This window comes from Pezoporus wallicus, unplaced genomic scaffold (assembly GCF_028554395.1).
Source record: "Pezoporus wallicus isolate ANWC-B61680 ecotype Strahan unplaced genomic scaffold, APGP_CSIRO_Pwel_v1 contig_5958, whole genome shotgun sequence".
Taxonomy (NCBI): Eukaryota; Metazoa; Chordata; class Aves; order Psittaciformes; family Psittacidae; genus Pezoporus; species Pezoporus wallicus.
Genome location: NW_026638491.1, coordinates 622,760 through 635,633, shown reverse-complemented (window position 1 = coordinate 635,633; position 12,874 = coordinate 622,760). Strand labels below are relative to the sequence as shown.

Genomic DNA, 12,874 nt, shown 5'->3' with positions numbered 1-12,874 from the left:
AAATGCTGTCTGAATGGAGACTTTACAGGGACCTAATTCTTTCTGATTTTGTGATCTATGGCTTGCATAGGGGACTTTACAGAAACTTCTGCGGCAGTGTTTGGTTGCTGCAATTGTGATGTTGGAATAGCTTGCACTCCCCTCTCCCCTCGAAAAAAGGCTTTTGTTCATTGTATGGTGTTTATATATGACCATGTTGTAGCAGTTAACAGTTCTGCTGGGAATCTCTTAATCATGTGGTTACAAAAGTGACTGTGGTGAGAGAGGTTTTGAAGATGAAGTTTATTAAATAAAATGCTGTAGCACTTTAGCACTAGGTAAATAGCTAGCTGCCATGTATTAGGCAGGTTCTAGGGTATCTAGGATAACAGTAGGCAAGTCACGGCATAACACTTTTGTAGCCTTGAAAACATTCCTACCAACGTTAATAATCAAAATACCTCCATGATACAGATAAAACTAATGAGCCAGACAAGCGTGTTTGTCCAGGTTTTTAGAGAGAACCAGTGTCAAGTTCTCATCTCTTAGGGATGTGCTCAGAGCCTCCTGCCAACTCTTTTCTTTCTCTAGCAGAAATTTATTAACAAAATATGATTATAACCAAGTCTCTGATCTTGAACTGCTTTATAATAAAAGCCAGGATTTTTACACCTATCCAAAATTACCCCCAATAATGCTCTTTTGCCAATTTTCAAGGGCGTGAGGAGTGAAATATAGTGAAATATGCTGTGATAACATTTTCTCTGTTCATGTGTTTTTCAGTGTCCAAGGATGTAGGTGCACGTCTGTCAGGAATGTTGTGTAATAATTTTACTTAGTTTTAAGCATCTCTATAGTAGAGATTGCCAAGCAGCCAGAACTTTAAATTGGCCAAGTAGCTCATTCCCCTTATTATTTCTTTTTCCCATAAGTCTCAGTTAAAGGTATGTTAGAAATTAGAAGAATTTCCCAAGAATCATCCAGTTTAGCTACTGTCCTGGTTATCACCTGAAGGTTTTTTTTCTGGTCTGCTATGTCAGCAGAGAAAAGATGTCTTCTCCCAGTTCTTTTTTCAGCTGTGCATATTCACGGGACAGACCTGAGTTTAGGAATATTTATACAGTAGTATTTGCCTACAGGAATAGCCAGAGCAGCTGAAAATGTCAGAAACTGCAATCAGTTGTGTGAAGAGGCAAAACGTATACATTTGATTCTTATCTGTCAGTTCCCATGCAATGTTGCTTGTAATGTTGGTTGTCTTTAGAAATACATGTAATATTTGTAATTGCTGTGTTATCAGTTCCTAGGCATGTATTTAATTCTCCTCTGCTTCACACTACTCGTACTTAATTATTAGGGCTGTGATTACAGACACATTAATATAGTGGAAATTCAGAAGTTAAGGTGGATATGAAACTCACAGTGCTGTGGGTGGCTGAACAGCTGCAATGTTGCTCACTTTTTAAGACAGTTGAGCTAAAACAATTTAAAATTAATTTATAATTTAAAACTCAGAAGAGTTTGTGTGGCATTTGGATGGCCAGGTGCATCGACTTTTCCACATTGAGTTTTGAGGCCTGAATTTTTACTTAACTTGCACAAAACAGGAGGTTTTATTTTGCCTCCCACAAGTGAAATATTTCAGAAATATACAAGCAAGATATAAGACTCTGCTACATGATTTTTGCTTCTGCTATACTTGCTATGCTGTTGTAGTGTGCTCTCTAACCTCTGCAGTTGCAGATCAGTGTCCTGATTTGAAGGTGCTTCTCTAACAGTAATTCCCCCCTCCGTCCCCTTCTGTCCCCCTTGCTTTGGCTATCAAGGTGTAATTTTAATTTGCATTAGAAAATCAAATGTTTTCTGTGTGTTTAAACGTATTAAGAAGTAGGATCTTTTGGAAAATTCTCTGTAAAAAGACTCTTTGGTCGTGGACAATCTCTACTATTGGAGATAATATGGCGATAATATTAATCCTTATTTAATAAGGCCTATGTTCCTTTTCACTTCTGCTGTGGTCAAGCTAACATTCTCTGGACAAAACAGTGTCTGGTGGCACTGTAAATTCTTTGGAGATGGTAATGTCAGAAAAAAGAAGGTGTGTGTAATACTTAGTACCATGGGACTTGATACCATTTAAATACTTCTAACAAAATGTCCACCCAAATAGTTAATGAAACAAAAGAGATCCGAAAGCCTTTCTATTTGAACGGGCTCCATAGAAATACCACATATTTAACATAGCATAGATCAGTTTTGAATACAACCCTTTTACTATTTTGAAGATCCTCCCTTTCTGCTTGAAGTTGATGCTTTTCATGCTGTCCTGATTTTGACCTGTTTTCTAATCCAGAAATAATCAATGTAGCGCTGAGACCACTGTTCCTGGGGTAATCCTTGATGAAGAGAATGAGAAAACCATCACAGACTATGGACTGCTTTTGTTCCCAGGTAGCTTTTTAAAATAGCTGTCTGGGAACTCTCTCACATTTGATGTACTCTGCAGTAGTTCCAGTGAGGTAGTTGACAGTCTCACCTTTCCTTCATGCTGTTTGCTATTCTACCTAGTTAATCTTTAAAAGATTATTTGTTGGAATATATATCTAGCAAAGTAGCATGGTAGAAGAGGAGGTATAAGCTGTACATTAGATTTCTGTACCCGATGGTCGTTTTTAAGAAAACATTTGCTTGATTGATTATATATTTATTTTTTTTCACTCTTCAGGAAGTAAAACAACATTTTTAGGCATAAAATTTCCAACATAAAGACATGGACCTGTTGGAGTGAGTCCAGAGGAAGCCACAAAGGTGCTCAGACAGCTGGAGCAGCTCTGCTCTGGAGACAGGCTAAGAGAGCTGGGCTCGTTCAGCCTGGAGAAGAGAAGGCTCTGGGAAAACCTTAGAGCAGCTTCCAGTGTCTAAAGGGGCCAACAAGAAATGTGGAGAGGGGCTTTTGACCAAGGGCCTGTAGGGACAGGACAAGGGGGAATGGCTTTAACCTGACAGAGGGGAGACTTGAGATGAGATCAGGCAGAAGTTCTTCCCTGTGAAGGTGTTGAGGCACTGGCACAGGCTGCCCAGAGAAGCTGTGGCTGCCCCATCCCTGGCAGTGTTCAAGGCCAGGTTCTGTAATTCTTTGATAATGTAAAATATCAAATACTGGTTTAGGTATCCCATTATTTTTATTTAGTATAGGTGCTAAAATCCAGTAGATTTATAAATTTTGAAAATGAATGCTTTTTGCAGTGCCTTCTAAGGATTGCTGATGCAGTGTTCCCTTAACGGAAAAGAATCTTGAAAAAATTAAGAACTGTTGCTGTGCTTACCTAAGGGGTCAATGGAGGAATGCAGCTGTCTAAGTTGTCTGGTCGCCTGGGACTGTCACCTTCTCAGCTTGGACAACAGTTTTGCTGTGTCCCGAGAAGCAAGCAGAAGTTTCAAGCACATGAAACACTCTTCCTGAAAACTGGTTTTTTTTTTTTTTTTTTATTTTGCAACATCTGAAGACAGAAAATCTGCATAAGTTTGGTGGTAGACATCTCCTTTGCTTTGCTGTCAAGAATGGGCTCTCCCTCCTCCCTTTTCTCCACATGGTTTTTGAGCTCTGAGTTAATGTTTCTTTCCTTCTTCCCAAGCCTTTCCTCAAAGTTTGTTAGTGCAGATGATGCTGTAGTTATCAAACCTCGTCAGCTAACACTGACTAGGGGAAGCATTCTTGATGAATGATGTTGTCCTTCCCTGAGTCCGCAACAAGTGTTTGTGAGCTTTGCAGCAAGCTGGTCTGGTTGTTAACTTTGGCTGATGGCTTTATTTCTGTTGAGTTCATTTTTGTTTGGATCAACTCTTTAATGTGGTTTGCAACACACAACCATGCTGTGCTTGCATGTGAGAAGACGTGATACAGAAGTGAGAACAAGTAGCCCATGGCAAGGAGAAGTGCAGCACCCCTTCGTTCAGGAGCTGCTGTGACTTGAGGTAGTTCAAAGTGCACATTAAATTGTGTCCTTGGGGCTGTGTAGCAAACTTGTTTGGGGGATATTGTAACGCTGCTTTCCTAGATCCTTTCCTTGCAGCCCAAGCACTATTTCTTTTCAGAGCTTCCGAGATAAGTATTTGGAAACTAAGCTCTGATTTCCAAATACGTAAGCGAATGGCACAGTACAGTTCCCAAAAGGAATGTGAATTTGGTTTTGATGTGCAATAGGTTCGAATTCTAAGTCTCCAGACCTCCATATGCATGTCTAGATGTGAATTATTCCTAGAAGAAAATTCTTGTGAGGATTTGAATTTCTGTTATTATTGGTGGACTCAAAAGGTTTGTCCCACATTGGCCATTTTTATTCTATTTGAGCTGTAGGTGGTAACTGGAAGTTACCATCTCCTGCTGGTGTTTGCTGATCTGGATGAAATGCTACAAGTGACTTTTATTCTCGTTTCTTGTTTTGATGTGTGGCTAAATGGTAAAAACTCCTTGTCAGTTTTCAATCTGCACAGCATCAATTTAATCACAGGGTAGGAAAGACACATACTCGTACTGCTCTTTCTGTGCTGAAGCATGCAGGGGTGAATCTGAAAAAAATGCATTATGCAACTAAATATTTTACTGTGTGTCCTGTTTTGTACCAATAAAAGAAGTTGCAAGAAAGATGACACTGAAGATGTCATTTGTCTTTCAAATATGCTTGTTGTTGTTTGGCACCCTTTCCACTAGCAGTGAAACTTTGCAGTGGGGAGGAATAGAGGTGAGAAAAGAACAGCAATCCTACTGCCTTAGAATTAGCTTTGCATTAACTTTGGCCAGATGAGAAATACTTGCTGTGGTTGTAACTTGCTTTCTTGCTGGGATGTGTGGGGTAAATCATTAATGCAATTTGTTTACAAAATACTCAAGTGTTCGGTTAGCCTATGTCATTTATTCTGTGGGGCTCATGTGCAAAAAGTACATCTAATGCACTGATACAGCTCGTGGGAAGTTTGGCTGGGCTGAGGAATGCTATATAGCATGATGAAATATTTGGTACTACACCTACCAAATTTATTGGGTTTTTTATGATTCTAGTTAGAGATTGCTGTGTTCCATATTAGTTTAGGAGGCTGGGGAAAAGATGCTGTATTTATGAAATAAGAATGCGAGCCCAAGTAGCTGGTTGAGAAGAACTGATTAGGAATAACTCCCTTCTCAAACAAGTCTACATTTTGATGAAAGTTTCATGTCCTTGTTTCAAGGAAATCTCTTCTTATAGTGACAATGGCTGTTCACAGCCTGCTGTGGTGTATTGAAGCATTCACCACAGTAAGAAAGGAAATGATACCCAGAATGGTTTTCTCCCCAGGTGCTGAAGAAGTCTTGCTGCTTGCTAGAAGGACTGACTTGAGGCGGATTTCCCTGGACATGCCAGATTTCACTGACATCATTCTGCAGATAGACAATATCAGACACGCAATTGCGATAGACTATGATCCTGTGGAGGGCTACATCTACTGGACTGATGATGATGTCCGGGCAATTCGTCGGGCCTACCTTGATGGATCTGGAGCACAGACTCTGGTAACCACAGAAATCAATCATCCGGATGGTATTGCTGTGGATTGGGTGGCGAGGAACCTGTACTGGACTGATACTGGAACAGACCGCATTGAAGTGACCCGGTTGAATGGGACATCAAGAAAGATCCTTATCTCAGAAAACCTAGATGAACCTCGAGCAATAGTGCTCAATCCTGTAATGGGGTAAGTTTTGTGTTTATTGGTAGCCCTGTGGTTGGTGCATTTTGGGGGATGATGTGTGTATAATTTGTCAGATGTTCTGGAAATAACTAGATTTCCCTTGCTTTATCCCTCTAATACTGTGTATATAAAAAGTGATTTCTAAATAATAGTGTTCGTCAGTGAACCTATACATTGTGTGGTTGGTTATATTTTCCTTTCTCTGTGTCTTCAATGTTATCATAACTTTGAAAGAATTGGTCCACTGCACATTTTCAATAGTTTAATCTATTTAATGTTCAAACTTTAGATTGTCATCAGTGATTGTAGTTCAAGTCAACTTGTTTCCTGCAGTTGGCAAAAATTAGTAAGTTTTTTCAAAAGCAGGACAGATCTTGACACTTGTTTGACTTGCATATTACATGCATAGGCTGTTTCCCCTCTTTTATTTTTACAGCTACATGTATTGGACGGACTGGGGTGAAAGTCCAAAGATAGAATGTGCTTATTTGGATGGCTCAGAAAGGCGAGTTCTGGTGAACACATCCCTGGGTTGGCCTAATGGCTTGGCACTGGATCTGGAAAAAGACAAGCTTTACTGGGGAGATGCAAAAACAGATAAAATTGAGGTAAGTAATAGAGCCATACTTGGGTGCATTCTTAGAAAACAAGGCAGTTCTCATGTGTTGCCTTATGTCTTGGATACATTTATGAATTTTTTGAGGAGTGTGTTGTTTCATTAATATTAACATGGTATTTAGCATAACAAGACATATTTGAGAAGAAAGGAAACACATTCATGTGGTTCAGATAACTTTTGCTAGAAATATTGTTTGTTATGTCTACATTGCTACAAGTGTATTTTAATTGCTCAGGTTTTAAGCATCTCTATAGTAGAGGTTTTACCTGAGGCTTTTGCAACAAATTGGGACATTCAGGTACAACCTCTTCAAAAGATGTTTTGACTTGTCTGTGGTGCTTGGAACTAGTATCTAAAATTGCTGCTGTGAAAGACTTGATGCAGTGTTCATGTACAGGAGAAGGTGGGTGTGTGAGCTCTAGAGAGCCACATTTCAGGACATAATGATTGTATGGTGTCCAGATAAATGGACAAGAAGTAATTTTTAATGTGCCATCTGCTCTGAAAACAATGTAGACATTCTACCTCTGAATTTGAGGAGAGGAAATCCTCTTCACAGTGTTTATAAACACTTATGATAGTATTATTTCTGAATTGTTGAAAGAGTGTCTGATAGAACAGTGTGATGCCCTTATGCCCCCCTTTCTTTCAGAAGAATTTTCTTAAAAATGAAAAAAATTCGTTCTGTCTACCTATTGCTCAGACACTAGACAAATTAGGGCAAATTATCTGCTCATTTCTTATGACGTACTCCCAGGAGTTAGTGAAGTGTCTCTGGAAATTCACTGCTTTAAATGTAAAATACAGTCAAAGCAGGTACCTGTACTGGTCTAGTTATGGATATTGACACTCGCACCACGGAAGCCCAGGATGTTTCAAGAGACTTTCTCCTAAAGGAGATGCCATTTTCCTGGTCGTTTTTGCATTACTATCCATGCTTGAATCTTAATCTAAAAGAGTAATTGTGCTGCCACAGAAGTGAAACGAGTCTTAGATATTGCTGCAGAAAACTGAGTCCCAAAGTAGTTTCATGTAGAGCAGACGGTGATAAATAACTGAAAGGGTTAAAATGGAGGTTTTTAGGGCAAGGGTTTTTGGGGCTTGTAAATTTGTGTTTATTAGATTATGAGGTTACAGTGAATTATTAACAACCGTATTCAACTGAGGAAATTCAGCATATTGGTAGAGCTTGATAATATTGTGATGTAGGAGGGCACATGCGTTTTGTGTAATCTAAGACTACTGTGGAACAGCCATTTTATACGTTTGTTGTGAATGTATTCATGGTGTTGTTGAAGACCTGTATATAGTAGTGGGCTTACTTGCATGAGTGTGTCCATTTAATTTGAGACAGATGAGGCTATGGATAGAGAATATGAATACAGCCAGATGTTTTGAAGAAGTCTCAAACAGTTACTTAGGACCTTGCTGTGTTCCCCACCACTCTCAATGATTAGTTTCTAATTAAAATAGTTGTTTTTAAAGTGCATCTGGTTCCTGGCCATTTGTGCTTATATTTCTAAGAAGGAAAAACTGGGTTTTGAACCTCAATCTGAAGTTGTTATAGTAAGTTATAGGGAAGCTGCAAGATGAAAAAAAAGTGCACTAAGAAAATATTTAAAATAGAGGCAAATTGATCTGATGGATTGTATTTCACTTTTATTGCCCATCTTGCTATATTTGTAACCTGACAGTGCTTTCCTGCAAGACTTCTGTGTTTGAGAGGTTTTGTTGATACCCTAGATTGTCCCAGTAACCTACTCTGCTGCCCAGTACACATGAAACCTTACTGTATGGTGTATGAAGGCTTTTACTCACTGTTGAAGTTGTTCAGCATAAACTCATTCTCTCACGCATCTGTTCTGTTGCCAAGAGCATGCCATTACAGTGGCTTGCCAGCGCAGCTGGTGTCTCTGATTTGTTCTCTAAGTGTATGTATGCCTGTTGCATCCGCAGTTCATTGGAAACCAAAACCAGCTGACTGCAAATTGAAGATACACATTTATTTGCTTTTTATACTCTAGTGGATCTAGCTTTAAATTAGGATTTTTCTTTTTTCCTGGTAAGCATCTAAAACTGACTTGAAGCATATTACTGGATATACTTAATCTGTGTTAATGCCTTTGTAAAATTAGCATAAATGATGTAGTAGATAGTAAGCTGTAACGCTATTTTGTAACTCATTAGGAAAAAGAAATGTTGATCAAGTTTCTGGTGGTTTATTCTGTTGCTACACTGCATGGGGAGGGCTCTTTAGTCATCTAAAATGATACTCAGATTTATATTGAGCAGTCCTGAAGGAGGAAGACTTCAACCAAGTGCTTGAAGTGCCCCCTTCTGAACCCCACATGGTTCAGAATGTGGTACTCCACAGCTGCACTCTACTGCACAAGGCAAAGAAGCAACATGTGGATTCCTGCATGTTGCCTTGTACATGCTGAAGATGGGAGGCCAAAAAGCTGTTAGATGATAATAGAGAGGGACAGTGGATGGGCTAGTATATTGCTCTGCATTGGTGTAGTTAAGGTGCATTATCTACTTGCATCGACTTATTTTCAGAGTAATTAGTTTTTCTTGGACTTTTGCAGTGGTGTCACTTGACAGTTTTCTCATCTAAAAACTCCAGTCCCAGATTTCCTGAAGCAAGTAGAAATTTTTACTGTGAAAATTTTACTGTGAGGTTGGTGAAGCCCTGGCACAGGTTGCCCAGAGAAGCTGTGGCTGCCCCATCCCTGGCAGTGTTCAAGGCCAGGTTGGACAGGGCTTGGAGCAACCTGGTCTAGTGGAAGGTGTCCCTGCCTGTGGCAGGGGGTTGGAACTGAATGAGCTTTTAGGTCCCTTCCAACCCAAACCAGTCTGTGATTTTTATGAGTCTATTTTCCAGAGACCAAATTGCTGCAGAAGGTGTAAGCTAAAGGAGAAAATTCCCATTTCCACTGTTTTCTGCTATCCGTCTACTTTCACTTGCCTCAGGATGTCCCAGCTCACTGTGTAGAAATTGCAAAATAGAATAAACTGAAACTGTTGTGCAGAGCATGGTCGTACTTGAAGCCTGTCGGGGAAGAATTTGTATTGAGACTGATGGCTGATAATGTGAACAGTGAACTATGTATCCTTTTACTGTAGCTTTCTGACAAACTTCTTGTAGCTGAGAATTACCTTCATCGCAATGCATTACTTCAGCTGCTTTCCATATAGAAAAAACAAGAGTGAGCATAGCTTGTGCATGTTTGTTTGTGTATCTCTGCTGTGATTTCTAGTATTTTAGATCTACAGGTAGTCTTACTCTCTCAGGGAAGGCTTGTTCATATATGAAGTTCTCAAACAGTGTCTGTTGTACAGCTTGGAAATTTGATAAGCTGGAGACGTGTCCTGTTTTTGCTGTACCTCAGGTTTGAAATGTACTGTAAATGCCTCTGGTTTAGGGTTTTTTTGTTTGTTTTGGGGATAGGTTTGTTTCATTTCAGTAACACATTTTGACATTACTTTTGGGTGTGCTCCTTTCACAAAGGAACACTGCAGAGCTGTTGAGGGTGCCAAGCACTATCCTGTACCAGGAGACTATGTTTTATTTGTGAGGGTGAAACTTCGTAGGGTGAAGACAGCAGTTTTGCTTCCCTGGCAAAAACCCCTTTCCTAACCTTTCCATCCGCAGCATTCAGCTGCAACACAAAGGGCCCAGTCACTTTGCAAGCAGTTTGCATCCTGAAGAAACCATTTGGCAAGGCTTGTCAAAATTTTGCATGATAGGAGCCTATGGGGCTTTCACTGCAAATTTGGCACCCTGTGGTAACATTGTTCCCAGGTTTGGTTTTTATTATTATTTTAATTTGTTTGGCAAAATGTACAGCAAGGAGAAACACATGAAAAATTTTGAGTCATGTCTGTCAAAATCATGTAGTCTGCCCATACAGCTTCAGCCACAGCTAAGGGGCATGGATTAATCCAATTGAAACTCTGGATTTTACTGACAGAGAAAAGGTACTTTCCAGGAACAAACAGAGGATTAATAAGGATTACAGGGTTCCAGCAGAGAGAGAAGCAAAGACCCAATGGCACCCACGTGTAGAGTTCCCTAATTCTCCTTAAAAACAATTTTGTGGTTAGCCAGGTTTTCCATGTATTATTTCTTCAGCATTTGCTTAAAATGCCTAAGGTGTAATTACATAATGAGCAATTACTGAATTCTCAGGTGCCTGTTATTATGTATGCATTTTACTTTGTGCAGTTTTCTTGGAATCAATGTTACACAGACTATCCCTTCTGATAGCTTCCCCATGTCCTCCCCCCTTTCCCCTTTATTGACAAATGTCCTTCATTCGAGGGACAGAAGACCCGTAATTATGTACAATAATTCTTTACAAGTTTGTAGGGTATTTAAAGTATAAGTCAGCACCAGATTACAACCCTTGATGTCACTGAAAAAAAATTCCAAGATGTAGTTATGTGGGATGTCCTTGTAATTTAAGGCAACAGCCTTTAGAATTAGTTTGTCATTGATTGCATTCTGCAAAAATAATGTAAAAGGATATTTGGAACAATGTGCTACTTAAATAGGCTTTGCAGAAGTCAGTTGTAGTGGGAAGAAAAATTAACTAAAGTAATTTAAGGCTGCTTTTTCTGAACAAGCCTGAGTATACTTTACATATTACACTTTGTTTTCCAGTCAATTGACCTAAAAAATGTAGTATTTAATTTATACATGAGACATTTTCTCATAACTAATACATTTTTGTGTGCGTGTTTCAGTGGATTGACATTTTTCACCAAAGGATTAAAAAGACAGTGTAGTGTGTTAAACTACTTGGGAGGTACTCTGCACTGATTTATTGAAACAGGCGAATCTCATAGAGAGAATAACTAATTTAAAATTACTGCTACATGCTGATTAGATACAAAAAAATCAAAGCATCATTTTCTATAAATACAAGTGTATTTCAGAAGACCTAGTTTATATTTATATTAATGCAAATAATCCCCACACTGCATATTTATATTAATACATAAGAACAGAAAAGTGAAATGGATGTATATATAAGAAATACAGACTCTCCTTGATCTAAAGAACAGATATCAGTAGTAGACACCTGCAGTAGTAAAATCACTTAAATTGATGATAGTAAGGGAGTTTTAATTTCAATGATTCTTTTGAAACTTCTTGGTGACATTTGGTTCAATTTGGAATTGTGGCAGAGAAATATCAGCTAATGTAATTGTTAGAAGTAAGTTATTAACTGAAGCTTATACTACCATCCCTACATGAAGCATTTATACACTATATCCTATACTTTTTGCTTCTAATACATTTGCAAATTATATCCTTTCTAGATGCAAGTGCTACATGTCTAAAGTGGTATGTATCATGTTATAATGACATAAATATATGTTAATGTTGAACTGGGGTTGTTCTAGAGAAAAGGAGGCTGAGGGGCAACCCTATGGCTCTCAACAACTACCTAACGGGGGTTGTAGTAAGGTAGGGGTTGGTCTTTTCTCTCAAGTAGTAAGTGGCAGAACAAGAGGAAATGGCCTCAAGGTGTGTCAGGGGAGGTTTAGATTAGATAGTAGGAACAATTTCTTCACCAAAAGGGTTGTCAAGGCTTGGAACAGGCTGTCTGGGGCAGTGGTAAATTCACCATCCCTGGAGGTATTTAAAAGACATGTAGACGTTGCGCTTAGGGATGTGGTTTATTGGTGGATTTGGTAGTGCTTTTTTAATGGTTGGACTCAATGGTATCTTTTCCAATCTAAATGATTCTGTAATTCTGTGGATAACATATATCAGAATTGGGCTAGCAAACCACGTATGCATCCTTGCTGTTCATATAGCTCTGTTCAGCAGCATATTCTGCAACCAGGATTGCTCCTTTGAACACAGCCATTAGTTTTTCTTTTTGCAATGTACTGTTTTCTTGCCTGTGATTAAACTGTGTTATTGCGGGAGTGACATGTGTACATGTTTGTGGACATTTGGTATGTTATTTTGTTGGAGGTTGTGTATGTGGTTTGTGAGCATTATATACCACTATGTTTTTATTAGTTTTAAATAGCTGTTAGGCTTCTGGATTGCTATGTGTTTTGCTTGAACCAGCAAGCACAAATGTTATAGTAGGTGTATGGGGTTTTTTGTTTTGCTTGAAGGGAGTTGCTCAGCAAGCATGAACATGAGAGCTATATCCATAGCAGTGTCCAAAGACCTGGCATATCATTACCTATCATAGACTCAAAGAATGGTTTGAGTTGGAAGAGATCTTAAAGATCATCTAGTTCCAAGCTGAGGAGCAATAAGCTGTACTAGTAGGCTTGGGAACAAATTTTTACCAGCAGCCAGATAGTCATTGTGTAATGGTCAGGAGGAGTCATTTGGAGGAAGGATTCTCTTAAAATGTTGTTGCAGGGTTTTGGCATTTCTTGGACTTTGTTAAGACTGATGACAGATTTGTTATGATTGCTTTCCCCAGAGGGACATTGCTGGGATGGAGCACAGGCTTTCTGGGAGGGAAGATTCTGTATCTATCTTTGGCTTCACTGCTTTAATGATGACTATTA

At 39.0% G+C, this 12,874-nt stretch overlaps 1 protein-coding gene across 2 annotated transcripts in view; it reads left to right on the top strand.

Annotated features, from left to right (window-relative positions):
* Positions 1–12,874, top strand: part of LRP5 (LDL receptor related protein 5) — a 126,631-nt gene that overhangs the window by 53,007 nt on the left and 60,750 nt on the right. For both annotated transcript variants that reach the window (XM_057410908.1, XM_057410907.1), the window contains exons 6-7: positions 5,313–5,709; positions 6,143–6,314. In XM_057410908.1, coding sequence (XP_057266891.1) covers positions 5,313–5,709; positions 6,143–6,314 — 569 coding nt within the window. The remainder of the gene's footprint in view (positions 1–5,312; positions 5,710–6,142; positions 6,315–12,874) is intronic.